Raw genomic sequence first — 27130 nt, 5'->3', positions numbered from 1 at the left:
AGAAACCAAGTGAAAAAGCATACACTGATCTACGCTGACAACATGTTTGCATTATGTTCTGGAAAGCAGTCAACTAAAGACATCTTTGATTACCGGCATCTTAAAGTATCAAACAAAATCAGTGGTGACCTCTGTAACTAATCATAAGTACCACTAGAAAAAGAATAAAGTTGGGTGATTGTGTGTATTACCAACACACTGCAGAATTACAACTAGCATATGAATAATTTTAACTTAGGAGTATTTACACCTTTTGATTAAGAAATTAATTCAAAATTGCCTTAAACAAAGAATGATGGCAAGGAGCTGTTTCTTAAGTTTTCACATTTCTCATTTTTCCACAAAATTTTGATTGCATTTCAGACCAGAAGTCTTGCAGTCATTTAATTTTTAGCAATTCTTGAATCTCCTTCCATTGTTTGTGTTTTGTGACTCCTTTTTAGAAAGACTATATAGCAAAAATAACAATTTTGCATAAGGAAATTCAACACTCTCTTTAAAGCATCTGGTTCCTTTAGTGCTGAGCAGGAAATTACATACACGCACAACAGTACTGTAAGATCTCAGTTTCACCTGCGCTCTGTGAGAAACCCTTTGGTGCATAAAATAACGGAAGATCAGAAAAGAAAGAATCTGCAGATTTACAGTATTAGTCCAGTTCCCAGCACCTTTTACATGTAAATGTGTTACCTGTCCCCATTTTCCTCCCCATTATCCTTAAGAGATAAAACACTTCTGTATTATCTGTTAAGTTAGTGCTTAGTGGTGGTATTACTCAAATACATGCAAAGTTAACAGTTCCAGTAAAAGCAACAAATAGAAATAGTAGTTGGCCCAATGTCTTAGTGTAGTCTGTTGACCAGACTACTATTCCAAGTAAAAAAAGTAAGCTTTAAATAAGAACTAAATGAAGTTATCAGAAAACATAACATACAAAAACTAAGAATGATTTTACTTTAGTTTGTACTGACATGTTTTTGATGCTACATAAGTCATACAAACACTATCGGTCATTACGGCATAAGTACATAATAAAGTTTTCACCTGGTTTTATTTGTAGTTTTTCCAAAATCCTACATTGATGTCAATATTTAGCCTTTTATTAACAAGGATTCAAGTTAAAGCTTTATAAGCCTTTTCATTTTAATATGAAATGCAAGGTGCTAGCACGTGGAAGATTCAAGATATTAAAGAATGAGCGTTTTATCAAATCACTCAGGAAGTTCACAGTTGAACCAAATACAAAAGTGCCCTCGAGTGGCCAGTTTATACACATGCAATATGCAGGGAAAAAGCCTAAATTAAGAGGACTATTCTGGTTTCATTTTACAGGTTTTAAGTTTAGCTGCTACATATGTTTTTTCTTATTTCAGCAGACTTTTGACTTTACCACTATGTATCTCCAACAAATGTTGACAATACAAAAATCAGTAATTTACCCTAAAGTAGCAATTACAGGCTGCTAGTAGATGGATATAAATACACAAATCAATTGCTAGACATTTTTTAAAGAAGTCTATTCTTGAAATACTGAAAGGAACATAAGAATACTAATGCACTATTAGCAACATTTACCCATGAATTTTTGGAAGTTCTTAAGGCTAATTGGCAAGGTATGTTTTAAACTACTAAAATGTCTCCCTGTGATGGCTTTGGTTGGGGTGATTTTCTTCCAGTGGCTGGCATGAGGTTGTGTTTTGGATTTGTGCTGAACATGGGGTTGATTAATTATAGAGATGTTTTGCTACTGCTGAGCAGGGCTTGCACAGAGCCAAGGCCTTTTCTGCTTCTGGTGAGGAAGTTGGGGGTGCATAGAAAGTTGGGAGGAGACACAGGCCAGACAGGTGACCCAAACTAACCAAAGTGATACTCCAGAATATATGACATCATGCTCAGTATGTAAAATGTGGGGAAGAAGGAAGAAGGGGGATATTTAGAGTGACACCATGTCTTCCCGGGTCATCATTACACATGAGATGGCTGAACACCCACCTGCCCTTGGGAAGCAGTGAATTAATTCCTTGTTTTGCTTTGCTTGTGTACATAGCTTTTGTTTTCCCTAGTCAGCTGTCTTTATCTCAACCCACAAGTTTTCTGGCTTTCACCCTTTTCAATTCTCTTCCCCATTCTGCTGGTGGCAGAGTGAGCAAGCAGCTGCACATCACTTAGCTGCTAACCGGGGTGAAACCACAAAACTCTCCTATTCTATGCTGTAACAGTGGACCCCATAAAAGAAATTCAGAGTCCTGTGTTCCACAAAACAGAGCAGCGGTTGGCTATGAAAGAAGCCAGTATTGCTCTTCTGTCAATACTGTGAACACACTCAGCACACCTCCATCTCTTCAGAGTTACCATCCCTATTACAGGAACAGATGAATCTTATACATAAGTCAGGTGTAGTTCTGAACACATGCAGAGTTATGGACATTTGTCACATTTACATCAAACAGATGTAATTATACACTGTTCTGGGAAATACAGATATATTTAATAGACTTAAAAAAAATATTTTTCCCAGCTCTAACCCAGAACATCCACATCCATCATTGCCCACTTTTTTTTTTAGATTATTTATCTTCTCCCTTCGATAACCACCTCTGTGAGATATAGAAGAGAATCACCATGGCTTAGTTAAATGTTGACACTGGATAAACAAAACAGCTTTTAATCTCCAGCTGATTTGCCCTCCATTTCTCCTGTCCAGTCTAACCAGTGTTTTCTGAATTTGTTCCAGGGAAAATTGTCTTTAGTGAGAATTTCCCTGAACTTCAGAACAACACCTTCCTTTCCCCTAAGTGGCTCGTTCTGCTGCATGCAAGATCATTTACATTTTCATGATCCAAATTAAACTAGCAAGGTATTCACTAGAGATTTCATCTTTGGCAAAGTTTTGTTTACTTGGACATAGGAACTTGTAGCTATGTGGTCCTTGGACATCATCCATCATTCATGTCCAAGGCCCTATGTGTGAAGTACTCTTTGAAGTACTCATGGAAGTGGGAAAAACAAGACCCTGTATGTGGGAGGTACTGAGAATACAGCTGGCTTACCAAAAATCTAGTTTAGCTTCTCCAACTCCTTCATGTATTCCACTGCTTGGCAAAGTGCTGCTGAAGGGCAGTCACTTGTGATACACCCAGGCACTGATACTAGGGCAAACACCATTTAATTTCTTCAGGAATGAGCCATGCAGTGGGGAAGAGTACAGGCTTGCAAAGGGTGTAAACAGGAAAAGTGGCTCATGCACTGTATAGGTGTACTGCCTTTCAGAGCACCACCGACAGGATGGGTCATCAGGAATCACCTGATGTTCAAAGGAAAGTGCCAAGTCTCACACCATGCACCAGTATGGGCTCAGTACCAAGTGGATGGAAAGCAGATTTGTGGAAAAGGACCCCAAGGTCAAGCTGGTGGACAAGCTGGACACCAGCTTGCATCATGGCAAATTCTGGGCTAACAAGTACAAGAGAGACAAGGGCACACTGAAGCAAGCCCAGCAAAGATACACTAAGATGATTAAAGGACTGGAGCACCTTTCAGACAAGGAAACGCTTGGTGAGTTCAGATTGCTTAGTCTGGGAGAAAGAAAACAGGGAGGTGGGGAATGAGCAGGGAACAAAGACTAAGGCAGACAGACTGTTGTCTGTGACATCCAGAAACAGGACCAAAAGGCACTGAACATAAACTGAAACACAGCAAACTCCACTGAAACATAAGAATATATTTCTTTATTTCTTTTACTGTGGAGGTGGTTGAATACTGGAACAGGTTACCCAGAGATGTCAGGGAGCCTCCAGCCCTAGAGACATTCAAAACTCAATTGTACATGACACTCAACAACCTGTTCTAGATGATCCTTACTTGGAGCAGGATGATGCTATTCTGGAAATCTGTAATTTAACCCATTCTAACAAAATGATCTTGAAAATTATTAATCCTCCTTTTCCTATTGCTGCCTCCAGGTCATAATTCCTGTAGGATATTTCAATGCTCCCAATTAATGCCTATCTTGAATAGCATATTTTAAAATCACTTCTCATCACTTGATTCTGAAGTTGTTCACAGACCACAAAAAACCCCAGCAGGTTTACTGCACTTTTGGAAGGGGTAAGTGGTAACCATTCCCTCCAAAATAACAACTGAACGCTTTTGAATGCTGGCTACTCTAAACTGAAATGCTCATGTGCCCTTTCATACTCCGATTTGTACCTCTTAAGATGCCTAACATATTTCTGTGCAGTAAATGCATTACAGATTTAATCTCCTTTAAGATAACTTCCTGGAAAGTGTGCCATCACAATTTCTAAATGCACATCACATTTTAGTCAGTTGCCTAGGTTCATACTTCTTAAATTATACACAATGTCTTAGGAAAACATGAAAAATGTAGACTCATAATTCTTTTTCTTCAGTGAACTTCAGACTTACACGAAACTTCTGCTCCATACATAATTCACACCCTTTCCTAAATACAGAAACTTTGTTTCCTATTCTCTAAACATTGTCAGGATGCGATAATATATTCCCACATCATGTAGTGGAATAGATTGTACCAGTTCATAATTTTTGAGACTGAAAGTATTTGAAATCTATTTCAGCTGAATCATCATCCACCCTGAATAAGGCAATTCCTATATGCATTCTCCTATATACTTATTTTTATTAAAAGCTGCAGAGATTGTTTATGATGATATCTACATAGCTAACCTTTATCCTTACCCAATACAGTCACTTCACTGCTATTTCTCATTACTTATATGGCATATGGGTCATTGTATTAGATAAAAATACTTTCATAAAACCCCACACACCAGAGCATTTCTCCATGGCTCATATCTGCCTCACTTACATTTACTGCAAACACTCTGAAAAAGTCCATCAAGTCATTTATTTAAGCATACAACTTCAGATTCTTGGGGAAAGGTGTTTGTATAATTGTAAGCTATGCTCTTTTAAGAGTGTTCCAGGAGACAAACTCAAGGAGCATAAGCAATTTAATGAGAGTCCAAAGCAAACAAAAGATTTAACAGTCTTCAGGACTAAGATGGTTATAGATGAAACTGTTCTGCATGATTTACTCTTTAGTTCTAGGATTGCTGTGTACAAAAAAACCCTGTGACGAATATAAAAGGATTCACATATGCTTGAAAGTACAATTTTAAAGTGGAAGAACAATATTCCCAGTTTCACGTCTGTACTACCTGAAGGACAGTTTTACCATTCAAAATCATCTCATGTTACTTGACCTATGGCAATTGTCTGTTGCTAACTACAAAAGCAATGCAAGCTCTCACTTGCATTTTAGAAGCTTTCAAGAATAAGTGAAGTCAAACAGCACAGCATATTGCAAAGGAAACTGTTCCTGTATCTTAGATGCACAACTTACAAAGACTCTAATTGTTTCACTGCTATGTGAAGTTCAATTTATTGGATCCTATGCTATACTTTACACTATTCATATCTTACATATGCCTAAAAATCAAGATTGAGGTCTGGCAGAAAATTAATTCCAGGACAACTGTATTATGCTCAAGATATTTAAAATATGTTTACTTACTAACAGCTGTTGCTTCCCCTAAGCTGATTATTCAAAGAACAAAAGCAGTTCTTTCTAATGAACAATACCACATCACGTGTTATTCACAGGACAAACATACATACACTATTCCAGCGCATCAGCCTCTCAGGTCTTTCTGTAAATTAGCCACAAGCCTGCACTGGGTCTAAGCAAGAAAATGAGAGTAACTATTTACTGATAACCCACTTAAAACAGCGGAATAAGTTGTACCACACACATTTAGTCCTGAACAGTGATACAGAACAAGCATATCTCATTTTTCCAAAAATAACAGATCAGAAAACCCTGAGATAATATGCATTGTAGCAAATTTAAAAGACTTTTAAAGTCAAGTTGCTTTCAATCAGCATTGGATTATTCCAATGTAGATTAGAATATACTAGATTATTAGAATATATATACACTATATATACTAGTATATTAGAATATATTTCTACTTAAATGCATTATTCTATTTAAAATGTAACTAGCCAATGAAATCACAGATGCTTTCTTTTGCCCACAACTTTATCCTTCATCACTTTTCAGTGAACCATGAAAAAATTAATTTTCATATTTGCTATTTTCAGTCTGCATGATGGATGGCACTACTGGCCTGTGCACTAGCTAATTTTGTAATTATACAGTGCAACCCTAAAAATCAAACTTAGTAATACAATAGTCTTGTTAGAAAACAAAGGATCTTCTATACATAAGAACAATAAAAGGTGTGCAACAAAAGACATTTGTAGCTCATTGTAACAAATGAATAATAACAGTCAAAAACGGAACACTGACATACTCCTGGGCTTCAACACACAGAATACATTCACAGAGATGTACTGGCAGACAAACTTGAAAAGCTTATAAACCTACCAAAATCACACTAGGAGAAATGTTGTACTGCATATTTTAAAGTAATCTATTCAAAACAACTTTTATGCTATGGGAAACTTTTACCACAAGCAATTTGCAATGGTGGATGAAATCAAGGAAAGCCCCTTAAATTTACACATGCCACCTCAGTGAAATTACCACGTTAAGGAAAGTGACCCTTAGGCATTGCAACCCTCTTTCTGCACTTCTGCATCACCTGCTTATACCTAGAAGGGACTCATTTTATCAAAAGACTATGTATGTACGCACTTCTAACTTAAATCAGTCCTAATCCAAGCTGAAGGCATTTCCATTTCAAAGGTGATAACAAAAAGTGCACTAAAAAGCTCATGTGTCCCACCAAGAATGTTAATATTGATTAAAAACAGGGCACAAGGTGCTCTTTGCAAAACTAAGTATAGTAAAGAAATTTTCCAGAAGAGCTTATCATGGTGTAGCACTGACACCCCATGGGAACATTTCACAAGAACTGTTTTTCATTCACTTTTATTCATCTAAGTATTGTATTAGCAAGTGCTTTGATGCTACCAAAACATTTGGTGGCAGCTGAAGGCTACAAGCAAACTCCCCCTTTCTCCACAGCTGCCCTTCAGTTCCCAGGGAATTTCATCCACCTTTTAGCAGGATAGAAAGAGGGAAGGCAGCTCAGATGTCATTAGGACTGCAAAACAAAAGCTTTAAACGCTGCCACCAACCCCTGTACAAGGGTGTGGAAACGCACTCCTTTCTCACTCACTGCTCTAACCTCCCATAGACAAACATGAGCTGGAAGCATAGGGTAACCTGCCCTCTTGCCTGCCAACAGAACCCAGAAGCAGAAATGCAGAGCACCAGACAAACAGAACAGAGGCTTAGCTTCACCATTTCTTCTTCCTTGTCAGGCCCAGGCCTGATAGAAAGACAATCACTGGACACCAGTTGCAGCACTACAGGCACACGTGAGCTGGGCCAGAGCCAGACTCAGGGAGGATAACCCAGCACAAGCATCAGACAACAGCTGCAGGTGCTACACTAGTCCAGCTCATTTACTGTTGTGTACTTTTAGGATCTGCCATAACTGTGACAAGAGATTGTCCACTTCAAACCTGATGCCCTGTGGTCTTGAAGAAACACAGGTGACTCTGATTGTGCACAACTCATCTACTGCTAAAATACTGTACAACCAGATTTTGTTCCCAGAAAGATTATGCCATTTACACTGGTCAATGAAAGAAATGCCCAAAGAGGAAGAAAGTACTCAGCAGTAACATGTTTCTCTTCAGCTTGTCTGGATTCTATCCTTGCTCCTATGGATAAGTGATTCATCTTACTCTGCAATATGAAAAAGCAAAATCTGATTATTCTTTCAAACACATTATGGCAGGAGTGAATTGCTACATTAGACACCAAGGTTTTCTGTTTAGAAAGATCTTGAGTGTCTTTGGAAATTTTAAAAATAGTATAAAATTCAACTCTCTTCCTACTTTCTAGTTTGGAATAACAGTAAAGAAGGGCAACCAATTTGTAATTCAAACCACAATCATACTTTACATCTTAAGAGAAGCAGTTTTTCCTCATTTCAACAGTACTTAATGAAATACCCTTCTGTACTTCTGAGGCTTGCTATTTTTAACCCATCTAAAATGAAACCATAATTCAAAGATCCATTTTCTCAAAAGGGAAATGCAGGATAAACTCTCATGCTTTAAACCTACACTTGCACTTTGCCCTGTCAAAACTCACTGCCTGTTAAGGTAAAGCAGTAAAGATACGTGTTAGGCCATACTTAAATAAAGCAGGCACTGAGCTGTGTATGTTTAAGCACAAATACAACTATATAAAGAAAAGTGTATGAGCTAGATTATATATCCCAGAAACAGATGTATCAAAAAACAAACAAAATCTAACAAGACTGAACTTCAGTAAAGGTTCAAAATCTCAAAACTCCTTTGCCAGAGAAGCACTCCCTAAAATGTGTTTACTGTACTGAACACACAGCTATATAGGATTTAACAGCAGGCTCATCATACTGCCAGCATTTGCTACTACAGTGCATCTCACCGCAAGCAACAGTCTGGAATTCAGCAGAAGGAGGGCTCAAAACACCGTAAGATTTCTTCTCAAGGCTTACAGAGAATGAGGGAAGACCATGTCACCAGAAATAGTAATCCTATCTTACCCCGTAACATGGAAAAAGATAAACAAAAAAGATTCCAACTACACTTTTAAAGCACTACCCCCGAGTGAAAAACACAATGTAAAGGTTCATAAATAAGATCACAATGCTTTGCTGATGTAAATGTAATAGAAAACATACGTAAAATTTATGGAACCTAGGAATAGTCTTCAAAAGATAGAGGAGTGTACTGGTTTGAAGAAAGCACTTAGCTCTGAGTGAAACGGTTTTCAACTGTAAAAGACATTTTAACATGCATAACGTTTGCTACATTTCTCTTACATAGCTTTCAAAAGAAAAAAAAGACCAAATTCTTGGTTAAAGTGTTTACTTACATTGAAGGCATTAACTGCGTTTTTATCATAATACTTCTTCTTTTCATACTTATCCCTGATGAAAAATTCCACAGCTCTGGAAGCAGCTAGTTTAAGGAAAACATGCATTCGTATAAATCATAACATCAATCTAAAAGCTCATTGGTCATTCAAATTTAAAAACTACACCTGATTCATCTTATTGTGTATTTTTAAAACACAGAACAAACCACTCTACAGAACAACTGCTGCTGCAGTGCCCAAAGTGAGCTTCTTTGTACCATACAAAATTAATCAGTTTAATCTCTGAAGAAAACAATACAATAAAGATAGAGTATAAGTAACTCCATGTTCCAGGATTAGGACATTTTCACATGGTATTTATAATCTACATGGCTGTAGTACTGAAAATACTTGAACAATGATACTCATTCATGGTAAATAATTATAGTTTACCATCTTAACTGGGAAAAAAATACCTTCTCTTCATAAAAAAGGTGAAATGTATGTATCTGTTCTCTGATTTGCACATTATACTATTTATCAAATGCTGATCATAATCCCGTCCTTGAGATCACTAAGTCTATCATGATAGTCTCCTGTTAAAACAAACATCCCTGTGGAAGGGAAAAAAAATCCAAGACAACTAGTGATAAAAAGATATTGAAGCAAAGATGGAAATAGCGGCAAGCATATTGCTGCAGAAAACCAGAACTGACAACTCAGTAGCTCAAATGCAAAAAGGAAAGCCAGTTGTTTTCCTCAATTATTCTCTCAGCTTTATAAAGCAGCTCATCCAAAGCAGTGTGAATACTTTTAATTTTAGTAAAGCTGACTCTAGTATCTGAAGAATAAATTTTAACTACTTTTTCCAGCAATGTGATTATTCATTCAAAAACTGATATTGCAACTGTGGAAGCTCAGACTCATTGCCTCAAACTTCCAAAGCAATTTTTCCTCAGTCGATGGAAAGATAGCCTTAGCTCCACATACTATGTCCTAGGATTAACATTGAATTCAAAGCACTCAGTGCCTTCATTCTGTGCATTAAATTATATTGTCAAAAATCATAATTTCAAACTGTATGCAAGTGCCACCTGAAGACAGTTTCATAAAAATTACTAAAATCAAAACACTGCTTTCCACCACTTTCAAAAGGTATTTAAATTGTAAAAAGTATCCTGGGCACTTTGAAGGGACAACTATCTTAGTACTAATAGTGCGAAAAAATTATTCATTGTTGTTGGAAAAATATTTTTCAATGGGAAACTAAAGCTACCATACAAAACAAAACAAAAAACAAAAACAAACAAACAAAAAAAAAAAAATCTCAATGATCCTACAAGTTAGCTTCTACACTACAGCATCCCCGCCAAGTAAAAAGGAAGGGAAAAAATATGTTTAGAAAGGTCACTCTTGTGATTAAGAAGCAGAAATGAGGAGGGATCTTTAGCAGATTTTGGGCAGATCCCACATACACATTTCTCCTGTGTCTCCACTTTACTACCTTAAAACTAGAAGTATATTATAGTGCTACAGGAAATTAAACACTAATATAGATGAATATATACAAAATTGATCATCACATGCAAAATATTTTCACTGTTAATCCAAAAGAATGTTCAGAACATAAGAATATTCACAAGCAGAACACTGTGATGACACACTAAGCTGATTTGATAGTGATACAATGGGCAAAGAAAAAAGGCAAAAAACATCCATAACACAACAGCTTGCCATGAATTCCAAGTATGAAAGCAGCTGCCAAAATTATGGGAAAATTGAGAAATAAATCAGAAAATGTTGGAATCACCTCTCTTGGCAATACAGTGTTAATAAACAGAACACAGGCAATGAAATATAGTCAGTTGACTAAGTCCACCAGTTAGAAGCTAACAACTATTCAAAAGGATATGTAATTAATTCAAGGCATACAGTGTGAAAAAAAAGAATTATTCTGAAAGTCTAAAAATTACACTTTTGGTCTGATCTGACAAGAAAGGCTTAAAGCATTATTACTTCTCCTGCAGTAGCACCAGTGAATTTATGTTAGCTGCAGCAAGAACTAAATATACATCTTCCAGATCCATTTTTTAATAAGTTTTAGATAAAGTATTTTGATCATATGGCTAAAATAAAATTCTACAATACTACAGCTGGAATACTATGGTGCTAGCTGGTTCCAGTTACCATGTTCTTATAAGGATGTGTGTTTAATTTAAAAACTAACAGAATATGGAAAAAGTATGTTTTGCTCAAGTGCATTTTACAATGAGGAGTCTAACATTTAAAAAAAAAAAAAATCCAACCAACTTCTCTCATAATATATTGAGTGTAGTATCTAATAAACAGAAGAACCAGAATCACCTTTGTGTATAGCAAATTTAGATCAAGTTACAAATAAGTCTGTTTATCAGCTCCTGTAGCTGGGGAGACTCAGGTCACTTAAGTGTAGGTGCTTAGGATCTCATTATAATTTAATTAGTTACAATAAGATCAGGTGAAGCAAATCCTTCCTATGGAGTAACTTCACTAAACCAAGCAAAAAAGCCAGACCTAAATTAATTCCCTTTAATATTATCCTAGTGGTTCAGTAAAGGTATTTCGTAAGAAAATTATTTATTGCCAGCAGATAGTTTTCCTTCCAACTCTTCTTGTCCAGGTACACAGCAATAATCACACACAAACACACCTGGTGGCCCTCAGAGTGCTTGCGTTTATTTATGTATTCCCATGCTAGTCACCTAGAGACCGAAATCCATGCTTCACCGGAGTAAGATGCAATGGCTTATTTTACTTTGCCATTGAGCTCATTATTTCCTGATCAAATACTTCTAAACTTCAGATGGCAGTTACTCAAGATAAAAAAAATATTCAAGAGCTCTCCAGTATCACTCTAACTTCCTACATGCAAGGAATTTATGAAGTCACCTCTTCTGAAAGCAAAAATAAATGGTGCTTGCCAAATCTCATTACGAAGTAGATTTGCTGTGACTGAAGTAATTTAAATCTTTTCTGAACTGTTCTCAACTTCCACTGTCATTTCTTATACAACAATATCAATGAAATAAATAACAAACTGACAAATGTAGCAGTTCCTTGAAACAGTCATAACATCTCAATTGCATTAAAAGTCATTTCAATGTGAAAGCCAAAACAAAAAGGATACTGATCTGTTTGAGGTCTTCGGAAGTTCTCTGGCAGATTAGCTTCATAGAGTAGTCTTGCTTTAGTATTTCCCATTTCTTGCATGCACTAGGGAAAAGTGGTAGAAAACAGTTGGTTCATGCCTGTCAGTACTTTAAACTCTGAAACATGAGTGCTTGAATGACATTACAAGTTTTTAACTTGGAGACCTTCCTGTTGCCGTATGTCTTGGGAGACATGACCCTGGCATAGGAGGGCTGCCTGCCCAGACTTGATGGACAAAACTAGCAACACTGGTGCTGTTTGCAGTGTAAACTAACACATATTGGGAAAGACAAGCTTTGATCTCTCAGGATGGCTCTTCAGACCAGGAAGACAAACAGTAATAAAATTTGCCTGATGGCAGGAAGAGGCTTCAGACTGGAGCATACCTGGAAAAGTCAGTGCTCAACACACTAAAAGAACACAACTAGGCATCACACAGATATGTGAGTGCTACTGTCCCTTCCCTTACAAAAAGGCTTACAACACTTTTTCTACAGAGACAACCAAGTATTAGCTTTCAGAGTCCCTGTGGCAAGGTAGAATACCTCTAAAAAGATACAGAAATGAGAGGTAAACCAACTTCTGAAGTGAGTTTTACAAACTCAGGCTCACTACAGTAAAAGTAGGATACATGCAAAAGCTAGCAGGATTGTAAAACATGTAAGCTGGGCATCATGATAAATGCTTTCAGAAGTACTCGTGACATCCCTTCCAAACTGGAAACATATTTGAAGATATTTTACCTGTATTTGCTCTGGTGTCCATTGATCCAAGTTGACAGACTTGACCCTTGATATATGAACCCCAAGATTTCGATGTATTCCAGCACATCTGATACAGATAAAAACACCGGTGTTCCAAGAAGCCCATCTTGGTCCTAAAAGGAATGGGGAAATAAATCAATTATTTTCAAAACTCCACATACTGTGAAGACTGTCTCTGGCATAATTCTATACCGACAACATGAATGAACAGGCCTGAAAAAAGGCTTGCCTCTGCTTCTCTAGAATATCTATCACTTTGTTAACAATTTCATTCACAGATTTCTACTTCTAAATAACATCACAAAACATTAATGAGTCAGATTTATCTAGAAAATCTTATGTTGTGCTCACCTCCCCAACTCCAGAACAATACAACAAACAAACTTTACAAAGTTGGCCTGCAAGATTTTTGCTTGCATCTTGAATAATCTTTATGGCTATGCCTCAGATGAAGCATCAACAGAAACCAGTAGAAGTGGCTCTTTTTTCTCCTTTTAAAAGCTTCTTAAGACATGCATCTCTACTTAACTCGAAATCAAATGCAGGGCAATCTTATATTAATGCAACAAATACCTCATATAGCTCAACAGCTCTACAACAGTAGCATTCAAGCTCTTAGGGAATGATTATGCAGAGACTTGCAAAACCAACTGATAAAAATATCCGAGAATGTGGAAAACTGAGTATCTTCAGTATCCTTGATTTCTGAATTACCATTCATAGCCAAATGAATTTTCTAACAGAATCAGGCTGATTTATTAACCACCACTGTTTCTCAGCTGTGCTGACACATTTAGACAGTTGAAGTATGCTGGCCTGAATTACCACAGTGACACTTAGGGTTTTTCATTCATTCTCTAATTAAACACATTTATATGATTTTATTCCAGCCCTGTGTATCATCACTATTAAAAGTACTACTTTGAAGCCCATCTAGTTCTGAACTCTAAGGAGTTCAAAGATTAAGTAATTACCATCAAAAGCAAGAAGGCATACTGAAGAGCTGGAAAACATTTCAAGCAGTTATTTTTCAGCTTTTATACCACAGATATGCATCTAGACCACTCCTACAACTGCAGTTGTTTGCATTTCAATATCAATATATGTATGAACACTTTTCTGGGACCTACAAAAGAGCTTTATGCTTCCCTCTCCTGATCTTTAGCTTAGGATTGTGCTGGTTTGACCTGGCAAACACCCACAGAGCTGCTCACTCGCTCTCCTCTCCTACAGAACCGGGAGAAAAGCACAGGAAGATGAGAAGACAGAAAAAAAAAAAAAATCTGATAGTGTTCAAGCAATAGTCAAAACAAGGAAGCAGGAGAAATCCTTTCAGTTAAACTCCATTCTTTAGAATTGGTATTTGAAAATCCCAAGACACATTCACAGATCCCCACATTTGCTGCAAGAAGCATTACTCTTAATGGTGGAAATACTGGCAATATTTTGAGTAATCATCTTGCTTTTAATTTATCTTGTTCAATATCACAAAAAGTCAGAGCACTTGATGTCCACTGCTTCACCTTTAAGACTATAATCATTAGAATAACTGGCAGTTTTCAAATTAAATGCTACTATCATAAAATTAGATTTCAAGGGTCAAAAGATCTAGGAATTACTCTCCAAAACTAACACATCTTTTCCCACATGGCAACTTTATGTTACAACTACTACTAGTCAGATAAGAACGGTCAGACTGTTTGTACTCTGTCTTAAATAATTCAACAACTAGCAACCTATTGATCTGCCTTTTTATTTCCCCGTATAAAATACTTCACACACAAATACTCACTCTTGCACTTGGTAGATTTATATTACATGAAGGCCTCACTTAAAATTTATACCACTTTTAGTTTTAGTGCTCCAGGATACAGTTTTGCAGGTCATTTGCCTCAACCTATTAATCAAGTATCAGCTAAAATAGTGTACTAGAAAAAACTTAATAAAAAAATCTTCTTAGCCACTCCACTAAGGTAGATCAAGTTCCTTAGTTTATGCAAAAGATTAATCTAGCCATGACAGTTTAGAAACAGATACGAAAGTCTTGTGTACCCAACAACTTCTCCAGTTTTTCCCCTGAAGTATAACCTATGTGTCTTCTAAAAACTGGAGCCAGTTTTCATCAGGTTACTACAGGGTCAGAAGGTGTTTAACTATAGTATCTGCATGCTGTCCAAGTTTTTATCCCTACAGGGTGTTGACACAACCACTATGAACTTTTTACCACAGACGAGTTTGTACAACTACGCATCACGTGAGTTTCCTATTCTTCAGGCACTACCTCAGCTATGAGATCCCAAATAGGCAAATTCTACATTAATGAGAAGACTGGAAAGAGGACCTCACATGACTGAGGACTAAATAAATTAAGAGGAGATTAACCTTGTAGTTAAAATATTACACTTGAAGCTTTGTTAACAAAAAGACAACTTTTGAAGTAAATGGTTTTCTCATGGAAAAGAACAGTTTTGTATTTTCCCAAAAGCTCAGATTTCATTAATTTGTACTTATTTAAGAAATAAATCTGGGAAATCAAATGTATTTAAGCAATGAAGGAACAAATTAAACAGTGAATAACGGGCAAACCTGAGGCCAGACAAAAATATTCATGTGTAACCTCTGAATTTAATTCCAAGTAATGGCAATATGCAATATTAAACACTTAAATGAAAAATGTTTTCATTAATCCAAATCAATCATAACCACAGTTAAGCACCAGGCAAGAAAGCCAGAAAATATTTTCTATGTGTGCATCAAACCAACTATGCCTGACTTAATCAAACAGTCAACTAAAGCCTAGGCTGCAAACCTTTCTTTACAGTTTTGTCAATTCTAGAAATATTTACAGGTTTCTTTTTGTTGGGTCCTTAAAGACACAGTTTCCCCTCAGAAAAAGCTTCAAGAGTAATAACCTGGTTTAACTGCTGTACGTATTTTTGCTAACCAATTAAGAAGATGGATATTTGGCTTCTTGGCTTCAAGAATCTTGATGACTGCTATTTTATACTATTTAAAATACCTTTACATGTCATTAGTAATGCTTAATCTTATCTACCAAGAACTACACTATACACTGCGACTTCAGTCAGACAATAATAACAAGAAATACTTGTCATGTTTGACGTAAGTTTTAATAGAATGGTAATTTTGTTCTTCTGAAAGCCATTTGAATTTTTACTAGAAGTGCCAATGTGCACTTCAGCAGCTTGCTGTACCACTCCAATATAAAAATACACGTGAAATTACTTCTTCAGTCATCTAAGATATAGATAACTGCTTGAAAATATTTTCAGTCTCTTTCATCCTTTACCGAAGTTAACCTTAGGAAAAAAGCCATAGGACTGAAAATGACCAATATTTATACTAGACCATATACTACAAAACTGTGAAGTCCCTGGAACACTGCCCAGCTGAAAAAGGAAAAAACTTCAGCAACTCTAAGACAGATTGCTGCTTTCAATATAAGAATGAATTTTTTTTTTTTTTCACTCTAAACTTTCTTTTCCATATTTTTATACATTGTCTACTGATTAGACCTAAATTTCCATTTCTTTTCTTAGCAGGTGGCTGTGAAGGTGTGTGCTGTCTTCCAGAGAAATCATGACAAGATTATGAATGCATTAGGTCATACACAATTTAAGGAATCCTTAAAATAACCAGGTTATTTTTTTAGGCTCACAAGATTTATTGTGTGTATTTAGTCTTACTGACAACTGTAATTTAGCTCCCTTCATAAAAAAGAGTGATTAGTTTTGACTGGAAATTTAAACACAGCACAGGTGCAAGTTTCTTGTAAGAGTGAAACAGGTGGATTTGAGCCATCATGTGGCTTCACAAAAATTAATTTGGAGTCTTGGCTATTACATATTAAATGGAAAACACCAAGCAACATTTCCCAATTTTGGGCTTGGCTGGGATGGAGTTAACTTGCTGCATGGCATCTCCTATGAAGACGTGCTTTGGATTTGTGACCAAAACAGTGCTGGTAACAGTAATGCTTTGGCTACAGGTGGATGGTGCTTGCACAGAGGCAAGGATCACTTTTCCATCCCCACCTAGCAGGCACAGAGTGGGCAAGAGGCCAGGAGGGGAAAGTCAGGGACATCCCAAATATACATTGGAATTTTATCAGGTGTATAGAAACAGCACTAACTGTGACATATTTATGGTATTTAAGCAGTACTTTATTAGAGAACATCTCGGCTCTAAGAACTAATTATGTAGCCACCAAGAAACAATGTAGCCTGTCACATCTTTAAATTTTCTGAGGTTTTAGATAACTCATGAATTTAGGAAAAAACCTGGAGAGTTTATTTCCAGTTACAGTAGACATCCATGCCAGTACAGTTATTGTATAGAACCAACATTCTCCCTACTCAGAGAAATATCTACAGCTACTAAAAAACTGTGAACATTTCAAAAACCAACTTCAGCTGTTTAAATCTTAAGCAATAAAGAGCTTGAAAGCAATTTACATAATTTTAGATAAAAGTCTTCAGATAAGTTGATTTCAAGCCAATTTTTAAATTGCTGAAAAAGTTACCCAATCTCACATGCCATTTTTTCATTCTAAAGTGCACATCAAAGTGTGAATTTTGTGCAAAAGGCATCGTTTTTACATATTCTCTGGTGAGGAGAAAGCTTTTCTCTCAACATATTTCAAAATCTTTCCCACTTTTCCCTCACACTGTCTTTTTTCATGATACAATTTTGATGACAGATTTCTCCTTCATATTATTTAAAGTGGACTCATACCTGGCATGTGCTTAATGTTTGTGTACGTACTCCCAAATACCACTTTCTTCTCTGTCCCCATTAACTCACTGAGTAAGGACCATGTTTTCTGCTCCACTATTTTAGACAGAAGCTGACTGAAGAAGCCACAACAAAAATTCACATATTGCTGACAAACTCTCCTAATGCAATTCTACATGATACAACCATCTATTTGTGAGTACAGCTGACATACATCTTTGGGCAAGAATAATGACAGGAATCGTAATGCTGAAGTTGGTATAGTGCATTTTCAAGGGAAATAAAATACAAAGTACATTAGTGTTTCTATGTCCAAGATTTAAGTTTTACTCCAGCTGCTCAAGTTTAGCATCAGCACATGCATAGTACTGCATCAGGTACAAAATAAGGCTTATACAATATGGTTAATTTAAAGTGCTGAGGAAAAAGTACTTTTATCAGCATTACAAAAAATGTGAAAGCCTCAAATACTAACTGTATATGAATCCAAGCAGTCAATACAGTGTGAAACACTGCTTTAGCTCTCCATTTGATTAGTTAAAAAAAAAAAAAAAAAATCTTTTAACTGTTTTAAACATCTCAGTCAACACTCCATCCTCTACTCAGCTTCCACTTGCAGTAAGAAATTAGCGAGAAATGTTATACACTATCAGGCAAGACTAGGCCAATGTAAGAGAACCTGTCACAAAAACATGCCGGGGGGAACAAAAAACACAAAAAAAAAAAAAAGAAAGGAAAAGGGAAATTAAAAAAAAAAACCAAGAAGTAGAGACCAGAACAAACTAAAAAGAGTCAAAACAAAAGCATTTGAACATGACATAACTGGGAGACCTCCAAAAAGGAGCAAGGATAAGATCACTGCAGATTTGACTATGAAGTTGAATGATGATGGTTGCTTCCCTTACTACACCAATTCAGTTTCCTTCCTTCTATCAGTCCACCACCATCTGTTCACCTTACTGGAACTGCAATTAATACTGAAACACTCCTTTTGCTCAATACAGCTGCTGACCCCTCTCACAAAACATCTAAAGTTAGAGAGGACACAGGTCTGAATTGGGTGAAAAAAGCAAGGATGAAGCCATTAAATTTTACATATGCTGTCAAAGGGAAGGACAACCATTTTACATCTCAGCAAACAATTCTGAATCCTTTACAAGACGTGCATAAAACTAGCTTGCCACAAAAGTAGTAAATTTTGAGACAAACTTTTAAATGAAAAAAGCTTGTCAAAACTAGCTTTAAATAAGGTTTGTATGATAGAGGCACATAAACACAAAGTTAGTTTTCACTTCATATTCTTAGAATTGCCATTTAGAAATTCTTCCAAGGAAGGAAGTATTACACATAACAGAGTACTAACTTTGCATCTTTAATATTGTCTGTAGCAAACTTATCTTGGGCAAACATATTTAAACACTTCTGACAGACTACAATTCCTTTTTTCTCTCAACAGCACTCTGCCTGTCCTTTACCCATAAAACACAGTGAAGTTACTTTAATTCCCATTTGTTTCCCCAAATCCTGCTGCTGTTTGACAGACTTGATTTGCCAAAGAACTGGCTCCATCTTGTGGAACAGAAAATTAACTACAAGGATATCTACACACCTGACTCATCCTGAGTGGTTGATAGCCAGTTCCCAAAAGCTATCACTTTTGGCCAGAGAAAGCCTCAGTCGTTGCATCAATCCAAGCCTACCCGTGCAGTGCTCTCTCTCTTTGCATTACTCCCACACCCAATTCATACTGCTCAAGTGTTCTGCTACTCAAGATTTCAACCAAGTTAGGAAAGAAAATCTTTAGAAAACATCTGTAACTTCTCCAATCTGAGATACAAATAAAGATTGTGAACAGGAGATAAGCACCCTTACATAGAAGGTGGAGAGAAAAGAAGGAAAACAAATAAGCAGCAGTTGTATTTTACATAATTAAATTCAATACAAGAAGATCAAAGTCAACACAAAACAGTCCCTTCTGCAGTGGCTTCTCAGGCAAGAACAAAAGAACAAGGCAGTACTTAGAGAGATTCCTCCAAGTTTCTCTGCTCAAAACGTAACACCACTAGAGACAGTGATTATGTCAAAATAATACTGAAGTGCTCCAAACAAATAATTTACTATCATGCATTTTCAGTCTAATCCTGCTGGTTCAAAGACCACCTCTTACTAACTTCATTGGCGGTTGCTTCGTTTTTCATACAAAAGACAGATCCACCATATCCATTTCTGGTTCACAGACTCCTGGGCTGGATGGGGTGGGGGCATTGAAACAAATCCTTTAAGAAAACAGCACCCACCCACCCCCAACACAAAAGGCTTAATTGTAATGTTAATGTCCACTGAAACAGACTTTGTGAATTAAGCACATCTTTGAAAGAATAAAAGATCTTGCATAAAGATCTTCGAGCAAAGGAAATCATGCAAGAATGACAGTACAAGAATCTTTATTCTATGAAATGTTCTTCAAGGCCCTTGAACTTTAAGTCTTTTGAGACTACTGATAAAGGGCTATTTACTTTTCACTTGATCCACTGAATTATTTTCTGATTAAACAGAACAAATAGCCTGAAGCATGTTCTCATGTCACTCCCCACATTAAGCATAATTTCCTTCACAGTAGAAGAGGCTTCCTTGTTTTATCACCCTACCCACTACTGGGAAAATCACACAAGCTCAGTCTTTACATGCTTTTAAGGTGTCAAAGTATGCAGCAAAAGGCATAAATGGTAGTTGTTAGCAGTCTCTTACAGCTGGCTTAGAAAGCCTGTGTTAGGAGAGTCAAGACCAGAATTTGAGACTTTAAATGTACCACATTTAGAAAAGCATGACAGGAGTTCAAACAAGAACTGTTTCTAACACGCTGTTTTCATATTTTTAAATAAAATCAGACTCAACAGCATGAAGTTGCACTGAAGGCAAACAACTCAAGTATACTGTTCCAGAGTCCAGCTTAACAGCAGCTAGATTCATATGGTTCAAGGTATACAGCAGGAACTGTGAGAAGACAAGCCTTAGAGGCATTGCTTAGCTGTTTTTAACCAGTGTCTGGTAGATGGTAAAGAGTTCCATGGACCGAATTCTTCCAAGTTTGTCTTTTGGTTTGGGTAACCATTTTTCAAGAAAGCTATCAAAAAATTCATTAAGTGCAGGCCTATTCATAATAGGCTCTATAGAAGTATAATGAATGAAACTCTACCCCTGCACAACTCTGTTCCACCTCTGTAAGTCAGAGAGAAATATGTATCAGTTTGAATTATTCCTTCAGCTCACTTATGTACTTGGTTCTGCAGAATCAAAAACTGCTAAAAGCATTTCAAAGAAATTACAAGGGTTGTATCAAGCCTCGACTAGGAAAGAATTACAATGACATGAATGTTCCTTCAATTCTATGTTTAAGCCACAAAAATCAAGTGGCTGGCTTTATAACAACTTGAATTCTGGAATTCATCCAAGTAATTTAAAACAGCAAAAGCTTTATACAGAAAATTAAGTGCAGAATATGAAAGTGCAGTTTGTAAATCAGAGGACTGGTTGGTTACATCAGCTATTGGAGATAAACTGACATTGCCGTTGTATTCTTGTAATGAAAAGGTCTTTTTCTTGTCTAACAGCCATTTGGCACAAGCAATCTTGTAAGGTGACAAATTGAAATAATTTTTTTGCCTTATTAATAAGTAGTCAGTTACTAAAAATCTTTTTGACTGTGACAATATAAACTTCCTTTTCCAAAATAAAGTAATTTTATCAAATATTAGGTGATTATAGGACATAAAAGCTAAGTTGTGAAATTAAACACAATATTTAGAGTTCACCATAAAGTTATATACAAAAATACACAGTTGATCCCTCCTCATGTAAATTGAGATTATGATAGCTTTTTGATACTTGTTCTCTCAGACATCACCAAGACCTCCTATTATCTTAGAAATGAGATGACAAGATCTAAAAAGAACACCTACCTAATTAAAGCACTTATTTTTAATGAAAATATTAGTTTAACTTAGCATTTTGCAATGAAACTTCCTTTAAGACCATCTCCCAAAGCGTGCATTCCTGACTTGGAAGTACCCCACACCTCAGATTTCACCTATCCTCGCACCACCCAGGTAAGCAGAATCATAAGCAACTTCTGAACCGTCACAAGAGCAGCTCCTGACCCTTGGCTGGCAACCACGCCCGGACAGCCTGAGTACGTGTCTGTGACTGTACAGGGAGAACAGGCGCAGAGTACACAGGACACAGCCACAGCACTCCTACCAACCTTGTGGGAGCTACAGCACCCTTTGGAAAGTAAAGTCCGTGCCCCAAGTATCAGAGAGGACAGTAGTGCCAGCCCTGGAACATTCAATAACCTAACGGCTCCAGAAATAAAATTTCAGTTTGGCTAAGGGCTAGTGCTACAATTTTATCCTGCCTGTTCACTCGTGAAGAGAAAGTCTGATGTGTCAGAGTTCAGGCTGCAAGAATAAGGTGTGCAAGCTGTCATTTCTTGTTAGCAGCATTTGGTACTTTCTAAAAAAGACAAGATTATGTAGCATATTACAGTATTAGTAGAAAGCTTCTGGAGCAGGTCTTGACTGCAATTTTTCCCTTGTCAGCAAGAAAATGCTAAAACACTTACTGTCTTAAGTTTACAACTTGTATTTCTTTTATCTGCAGAAATAAAAGGAAACTGGGGAACAGTGAGCTCCTACAAAATGTTTTCATAATGATAGCTAAGCATTAAGTAAAAGCATCACTGAAAAGAAAATGTATAAATCTACACTGCTCTGTTAGATGTAACAACCCCTCTGCATACCCAGGCAAAAGATAAAGATTATATAAGCACCTGCTTCAAAAAAACCCTTCAGTCAGTAACTGAAGTTCTTCCTTTAACTACAATGAAAATCTCAGAGATAAGATTCATTTGCAAGACAGGCTTATAATGTAGCTTGTTTGCCATTAACAAGAATGAACCTTTCTATACAAGAGGCATCATTTAGCAATCACATTAATCAGCTTCCCTTTACCATTTTTCCTCAAATATTACAGAAGAGATTCTTAAGTACACACTCCACAAACTGTACTACCTCTGTGCAGTCCTCAGTGACTCCAGAGATGTGCTCTCTCGTACATAACAAAGGTAAATGCACCCCCATAACCCCTCCAACAAGAACCTAAATCTGAAAAAAGATGCAGAGAAACCAAATATTCAAGCTTCTTTATCCAAGAGATATAGAATCAGAGCCTTTAAGGTTGAAAAAGACATCTTAGATCCTAAAGTTCTACCATTGACCAAACACAGCCAAGTACTACATCTACCTGTTCTTTAATACTTCCAGGGATGATTCAGCACTTCAGTCAGTGGAGCTGGGCAGCCTGTTCCAATGTCTGACCAACTTTTCAGTGAAGAAATCTTCCCCAATATCTAATCTATACCCTCACTGGCACAATTTGAAGCCATTTCCTCCTGTCCTGTCACTGGCTGCCTGGGAGAAAGGGCCAACCTCCACCTGGCTACCTCCTTTCAGGGAGTTTTAGAGACTGATAAGAGCTCCCCTGAGCCTCCTCCTCTCCAGGCTGAACAACCCCAGCTCCCTCAGCTGCTCCTCACAGGACCTGCATTCCAGATCCTTCACCAGCTCTGCTGCCCTTCTCTGGACTTGCTCCAGCACCTCAAAGTTCTTCTTGCAGTAAGGAGTCCAGCACTGGACATAGAATGCGAGGTGCAGCCTCACCAGTGCCAAGCATAGAGGGACAATCCCTACCCTGCTCCTGCTGGCCATACTATTGCTGATACAGGCCAGGATGCCATTGGCCTTCTTGGCTACCTGAGCACACACTGGCTCACATTCAGCTGTTATCACCAGCACCTCCAGGTCCTCTTCAGGCAGCTTTCCAACCACTCTGCCCCCGCACTGGCTTTGCTGTGACGCAAGTGCAGGACCCAGCTCTTGGCCTTGTTGAACCTCATACAACTGACCTCAGCCTATCAATAGAGCCTGTTGGGCTCCGTGGAGCCTTCCTGCCCCCTCCAACAAATCAACAGTCCCACCCAACTTGGGATCATCTGTAAGCTGACTGAGGATACACTCATCCCACTCATCCAGATCACTGATAGAGATATTAAACAGGACTGACCAAAGACTGAGCCCTGGGGAGCCCCACTAGTGACCAGACAGATGTGACTCCATTCACCCCTCTCTGGGCCTGGCCACCCAGTCAGTTTATACAGAGCAAAAAGTGCACCTGTTCAAGCCATGAGCAAAGTGCCAAATTTCAGGCTCTTAACAGTAGAAACACACTGAAATCATCTGTAACGACCAGCTGGATTGTTTCTTGTACCAATCCTCTCTGCTATATTCGTTGTGTGGGGATGGAGATTATTTTCTTCACAGAAAGCCATATGGTGGTGTGTTCTGAATCTGTGACCAAAACAGTGTCAATAACACACCAATGTTTTAGCTATTGCTGAACAGTGCTTACATAACATTAAGGCCTTTTCTGCTCTTCAGACTGTCCTACCAATGAGGAGGCTGAGGGTGGGCAAGAGGACAGAAGGGGACACCTTCAGTTGAGACACCTGACCCCATGTGACCAAAGGGACATCACATACACTGTGCTCAACAATAAAAGCTGGAGTAGAAGGAAAAAGTAGAGACAGCTGGACTAAGTACATAACTGTTACATGTGATGGAAGCCTGCTTTTCCTGGAGAAGGTGAACACCTACCTGCTGATGCTAAGTAGTGAATTAATTCCTCATTTTGCTTTGCTTGTGGGCACAACTTTAGCTTTACCTGTCTTTATCTCAACCCATGAGTTTTCTCACTCTTACTCTTCTGAGTCTCTCTGCCATCCACATCTGTAAAATCCACATTTACTGCAGACATTCACCTACATTCCTCCTCTACATGCTGTCTCATCCTCTTCAGGTCACGTAGATCAGATCAAATAGATTTTTAGGCTGCATCATGCATCTCTCTTACCTACAGAGAGCCTATAACCCTCAAACACTAATATACCACAGTGTTCAGGCACAGGAATGGCCTACCTCACAAATGCAACTCTAGTCTTGACCTTCACATTTACTGTAATGAGATGTATATAAATATATATCTCTATCTTCAGAGCCAGACTTTCAGTGGAGCTCAGAGAACTAAATTAACAGTCCAGGGGAAAAGAGAAAGCCGAAGAGGACAGGCAGAATCACACCTCTTCTCCACTTGAAGCTCCAGTGTCATAGACACAAACCCTTCCCACAAATGCCCAGGACCTGCATGCCAGGGTAGCTACACCCCCATATTGCACTCTGCCCAAGTCTCAAACAGATCACACCTTAGAGTGCTTAAACACCCCTCCCTGAAGCTGGCTTTGAGCCAATACACACAACAGAAGGTATCTATGCTCTGTGAGATGCATCCTTAAAAGAGCAGGTGTTAAACAACTTCTGCATTTCCTCAGTCAAAAAACCTATCATCTAGGCATAAATGAACTTCCTGAGGTCACTTAGATTAACTTGATGTTTCAATCAGATCTAATTAGATCACACTGCTTAGGGCTTTGTTCAGTTGTTTTGAACAGCTCCAAGGTATATTTCACCATCTCTTTGAGGAAAAACTAAATCCAGTATTTGAAAATTTTGCCTTTTTTTAACCACAAAGTAACTTAATTATATCGAAGTCAAATGCATCATGCCACACGTTCAAGACTTAAGTGTGCTTTACATTTTTCTAAAAGGATCTTCTTGCTTCCTAAAACTATGCTGGTCTCCTGCATGATGATAAATTAAATATAATTCAAACTAACACAGTTAAACATTCCAGCATGACAATCATCAATACTCAGACATCATTATATCATCTACATGTGACTGAGAAAGGAAAAAACAAATTTACTTTTAGGTAGAGTTCTTCACAGCTGATTTAACTAGATTTGCATTTCAAAAAAATGGAGAGAAAATTGAGAGGGGTTTTTTTGCGCAAGTTATTTTTCTAAAGTGATCTTCCATACTTTGAGCAGAAAATAAGTTGTGGCTGTACAGTATTTTTCCTCAAAATATCATTTTCGTCAGATGCCAGAAGAGAAATGGAATACAATACCAAAGTAGTCAGCTGCATTCAGTCTGGAATACAGAACTGTGAGTATGAGTTCAAAGTAGGATTAAGGCTGCTTGAAAAGTTATCAATTCTCCAAGTGTGCTTTTCAAAACTCTGCAAGACTCTCAAGCATGAGATCTTGGATCTGTTGTATTTTTAAATTCTCACTTAAGACCAAACACTGGACAGAATCCTTTTGTTCTATAAATATATTTTTGGAGTAACACCCAAGCTTCACAGAAATCATACTGAAGAAGGCAAGTGTCAAGGGGTATTTAGCATCACTTCTTTCAGAAGTTGCTTGGTCTGTGCTGCAGAACACCTAGAAAATTGAAGGCTTCATAGCCTATTAATGAGAATGACAGTTACTTTGTACTTAGAACACACAAGAAACCCTCAACAGTTGTGGTGGATAAACCTCATTTGGTCATCACACACCCACTAAAGAGGAGAAAATAAGAAACCCCATGGGTCAAGATAAAGGCGGTTTAATAAAGAAAAGCAAAGACCATGCGCAGAAGAAGAAAAATATTTGTTCTCCTGTCAGCAGGTGATATCCACTTCCTGGGAAGTAAGGTCTCAGAACCCTAACAACAAAACCTCCCCATCCCTCTGCTTTCTCTTAGCTTTTACTAATTTTACTTTACACTTGCCTATCCCTTAGGTTTGTTTGGGTCAGCTGCCCTGGCTACATCCCCTTGCAAACCTTTGCCCACCTCTGGTCCAGTGGCCTTTGGGGGGAGGATGAAGAGACAGCCTTGATGCTGCACTTTCACTGCTGAGCACTGCCTGAAACACTGGTTTGTCATCAACATCCCTCTAGAGCTGCACACCGTGAGTGCTGCTATGGAAAGTTAGGCCCCTCTCAGACAAGACTAGTGCAGCAGCTAATGCATTTAACATTGAGGATAACCCAGGTATCGCTTGGCAATGAAAACAAAGACCAAAAAAAGCCCACACTCAGTGTCTTACTGACATGTCTCTCTGGCTTCAACCCTGCCTAAGTGTGTGAGCACGCTTCCTCTGAAGATCTGCACACAAAGTGTGACATTTGCCATGTTTAAACGGATATTTCTGCCATTCTACAGATAACAGACAACTGAATAAATACCCCATATATATACACCTTAATGGGATAATCAGTCCCTATATTATAAAAGCATCATTACTTATCAATACACTGGTTGTTTCTATAAATTGTTATGAATGACAAATTTAAACCCAAATTACTTCAGCGCACATTGCCAGGAGCTTATTTCAAATGATCATTCCTGATTGTCCCTCACTGCCATGTTTTGAACCCACCTTCAAGTTCAGCTGCATTCAGAAATACCAAGTTACATGATGAATCACTTCCATTGTCTTTTGCAGAATTTCTTATAGGACTACTACTGCCTTTAATCCTACCAATGAAGTCCTG

At 37.6% G+C, this 27130-nt stretch overlaps 1 protein-coding gene across 2 annotated transcripts in view; it reads right to left on the bottom strand.

Moving 5' to 3' along the window:
- The window catches only part of SMAP1 (small ArfGAP 1), an 86321-nt gene that overhangs the window by 46825 nt on the left and 12366 nt on the right, over window positions 1-27130 (bottom strand). For both annotated transcript variants that reach the window (XM_056486208.1, XM_056486209.1), the window contains exons 2-4: window positions 12859-12992; window positions 12093-12178; window positions 8945-9020 (exon numbers count right to left, since the gene is read on the bottom strand). In XM_056486208.1, coding sequence (XP_056342183.1) covers window positions 8945-9020; window positions 12093-12178; window positions 12859-12992 — 296 coding nt within the window. The remainder of the gene's footprint in view (window positions 1-8944; window positions 9021-12092; window positions 12179-12858; window positions 12993-27130) is intronic.

Source organism: Oenanthe melanoleuca, chromosome 3 (genome assembly GCF_029582105.1).
Source record: "Oenanthe melanoleuca isolate GR-GAL-2019-014 chromosome 3, OMel1.0, whole genome shotgun sequence".
Lineage (NCBI taxonomy): Eukaryota > Metazoa > Chordata > Aves > Passeriformes > Muscicapidae > Oenanthe > Oenanthe melanoleuca.
Note: the sequence above shows the minus strand (reverse complement) of the source record. Positions and strands in the feature narration are given on the sequence as shown.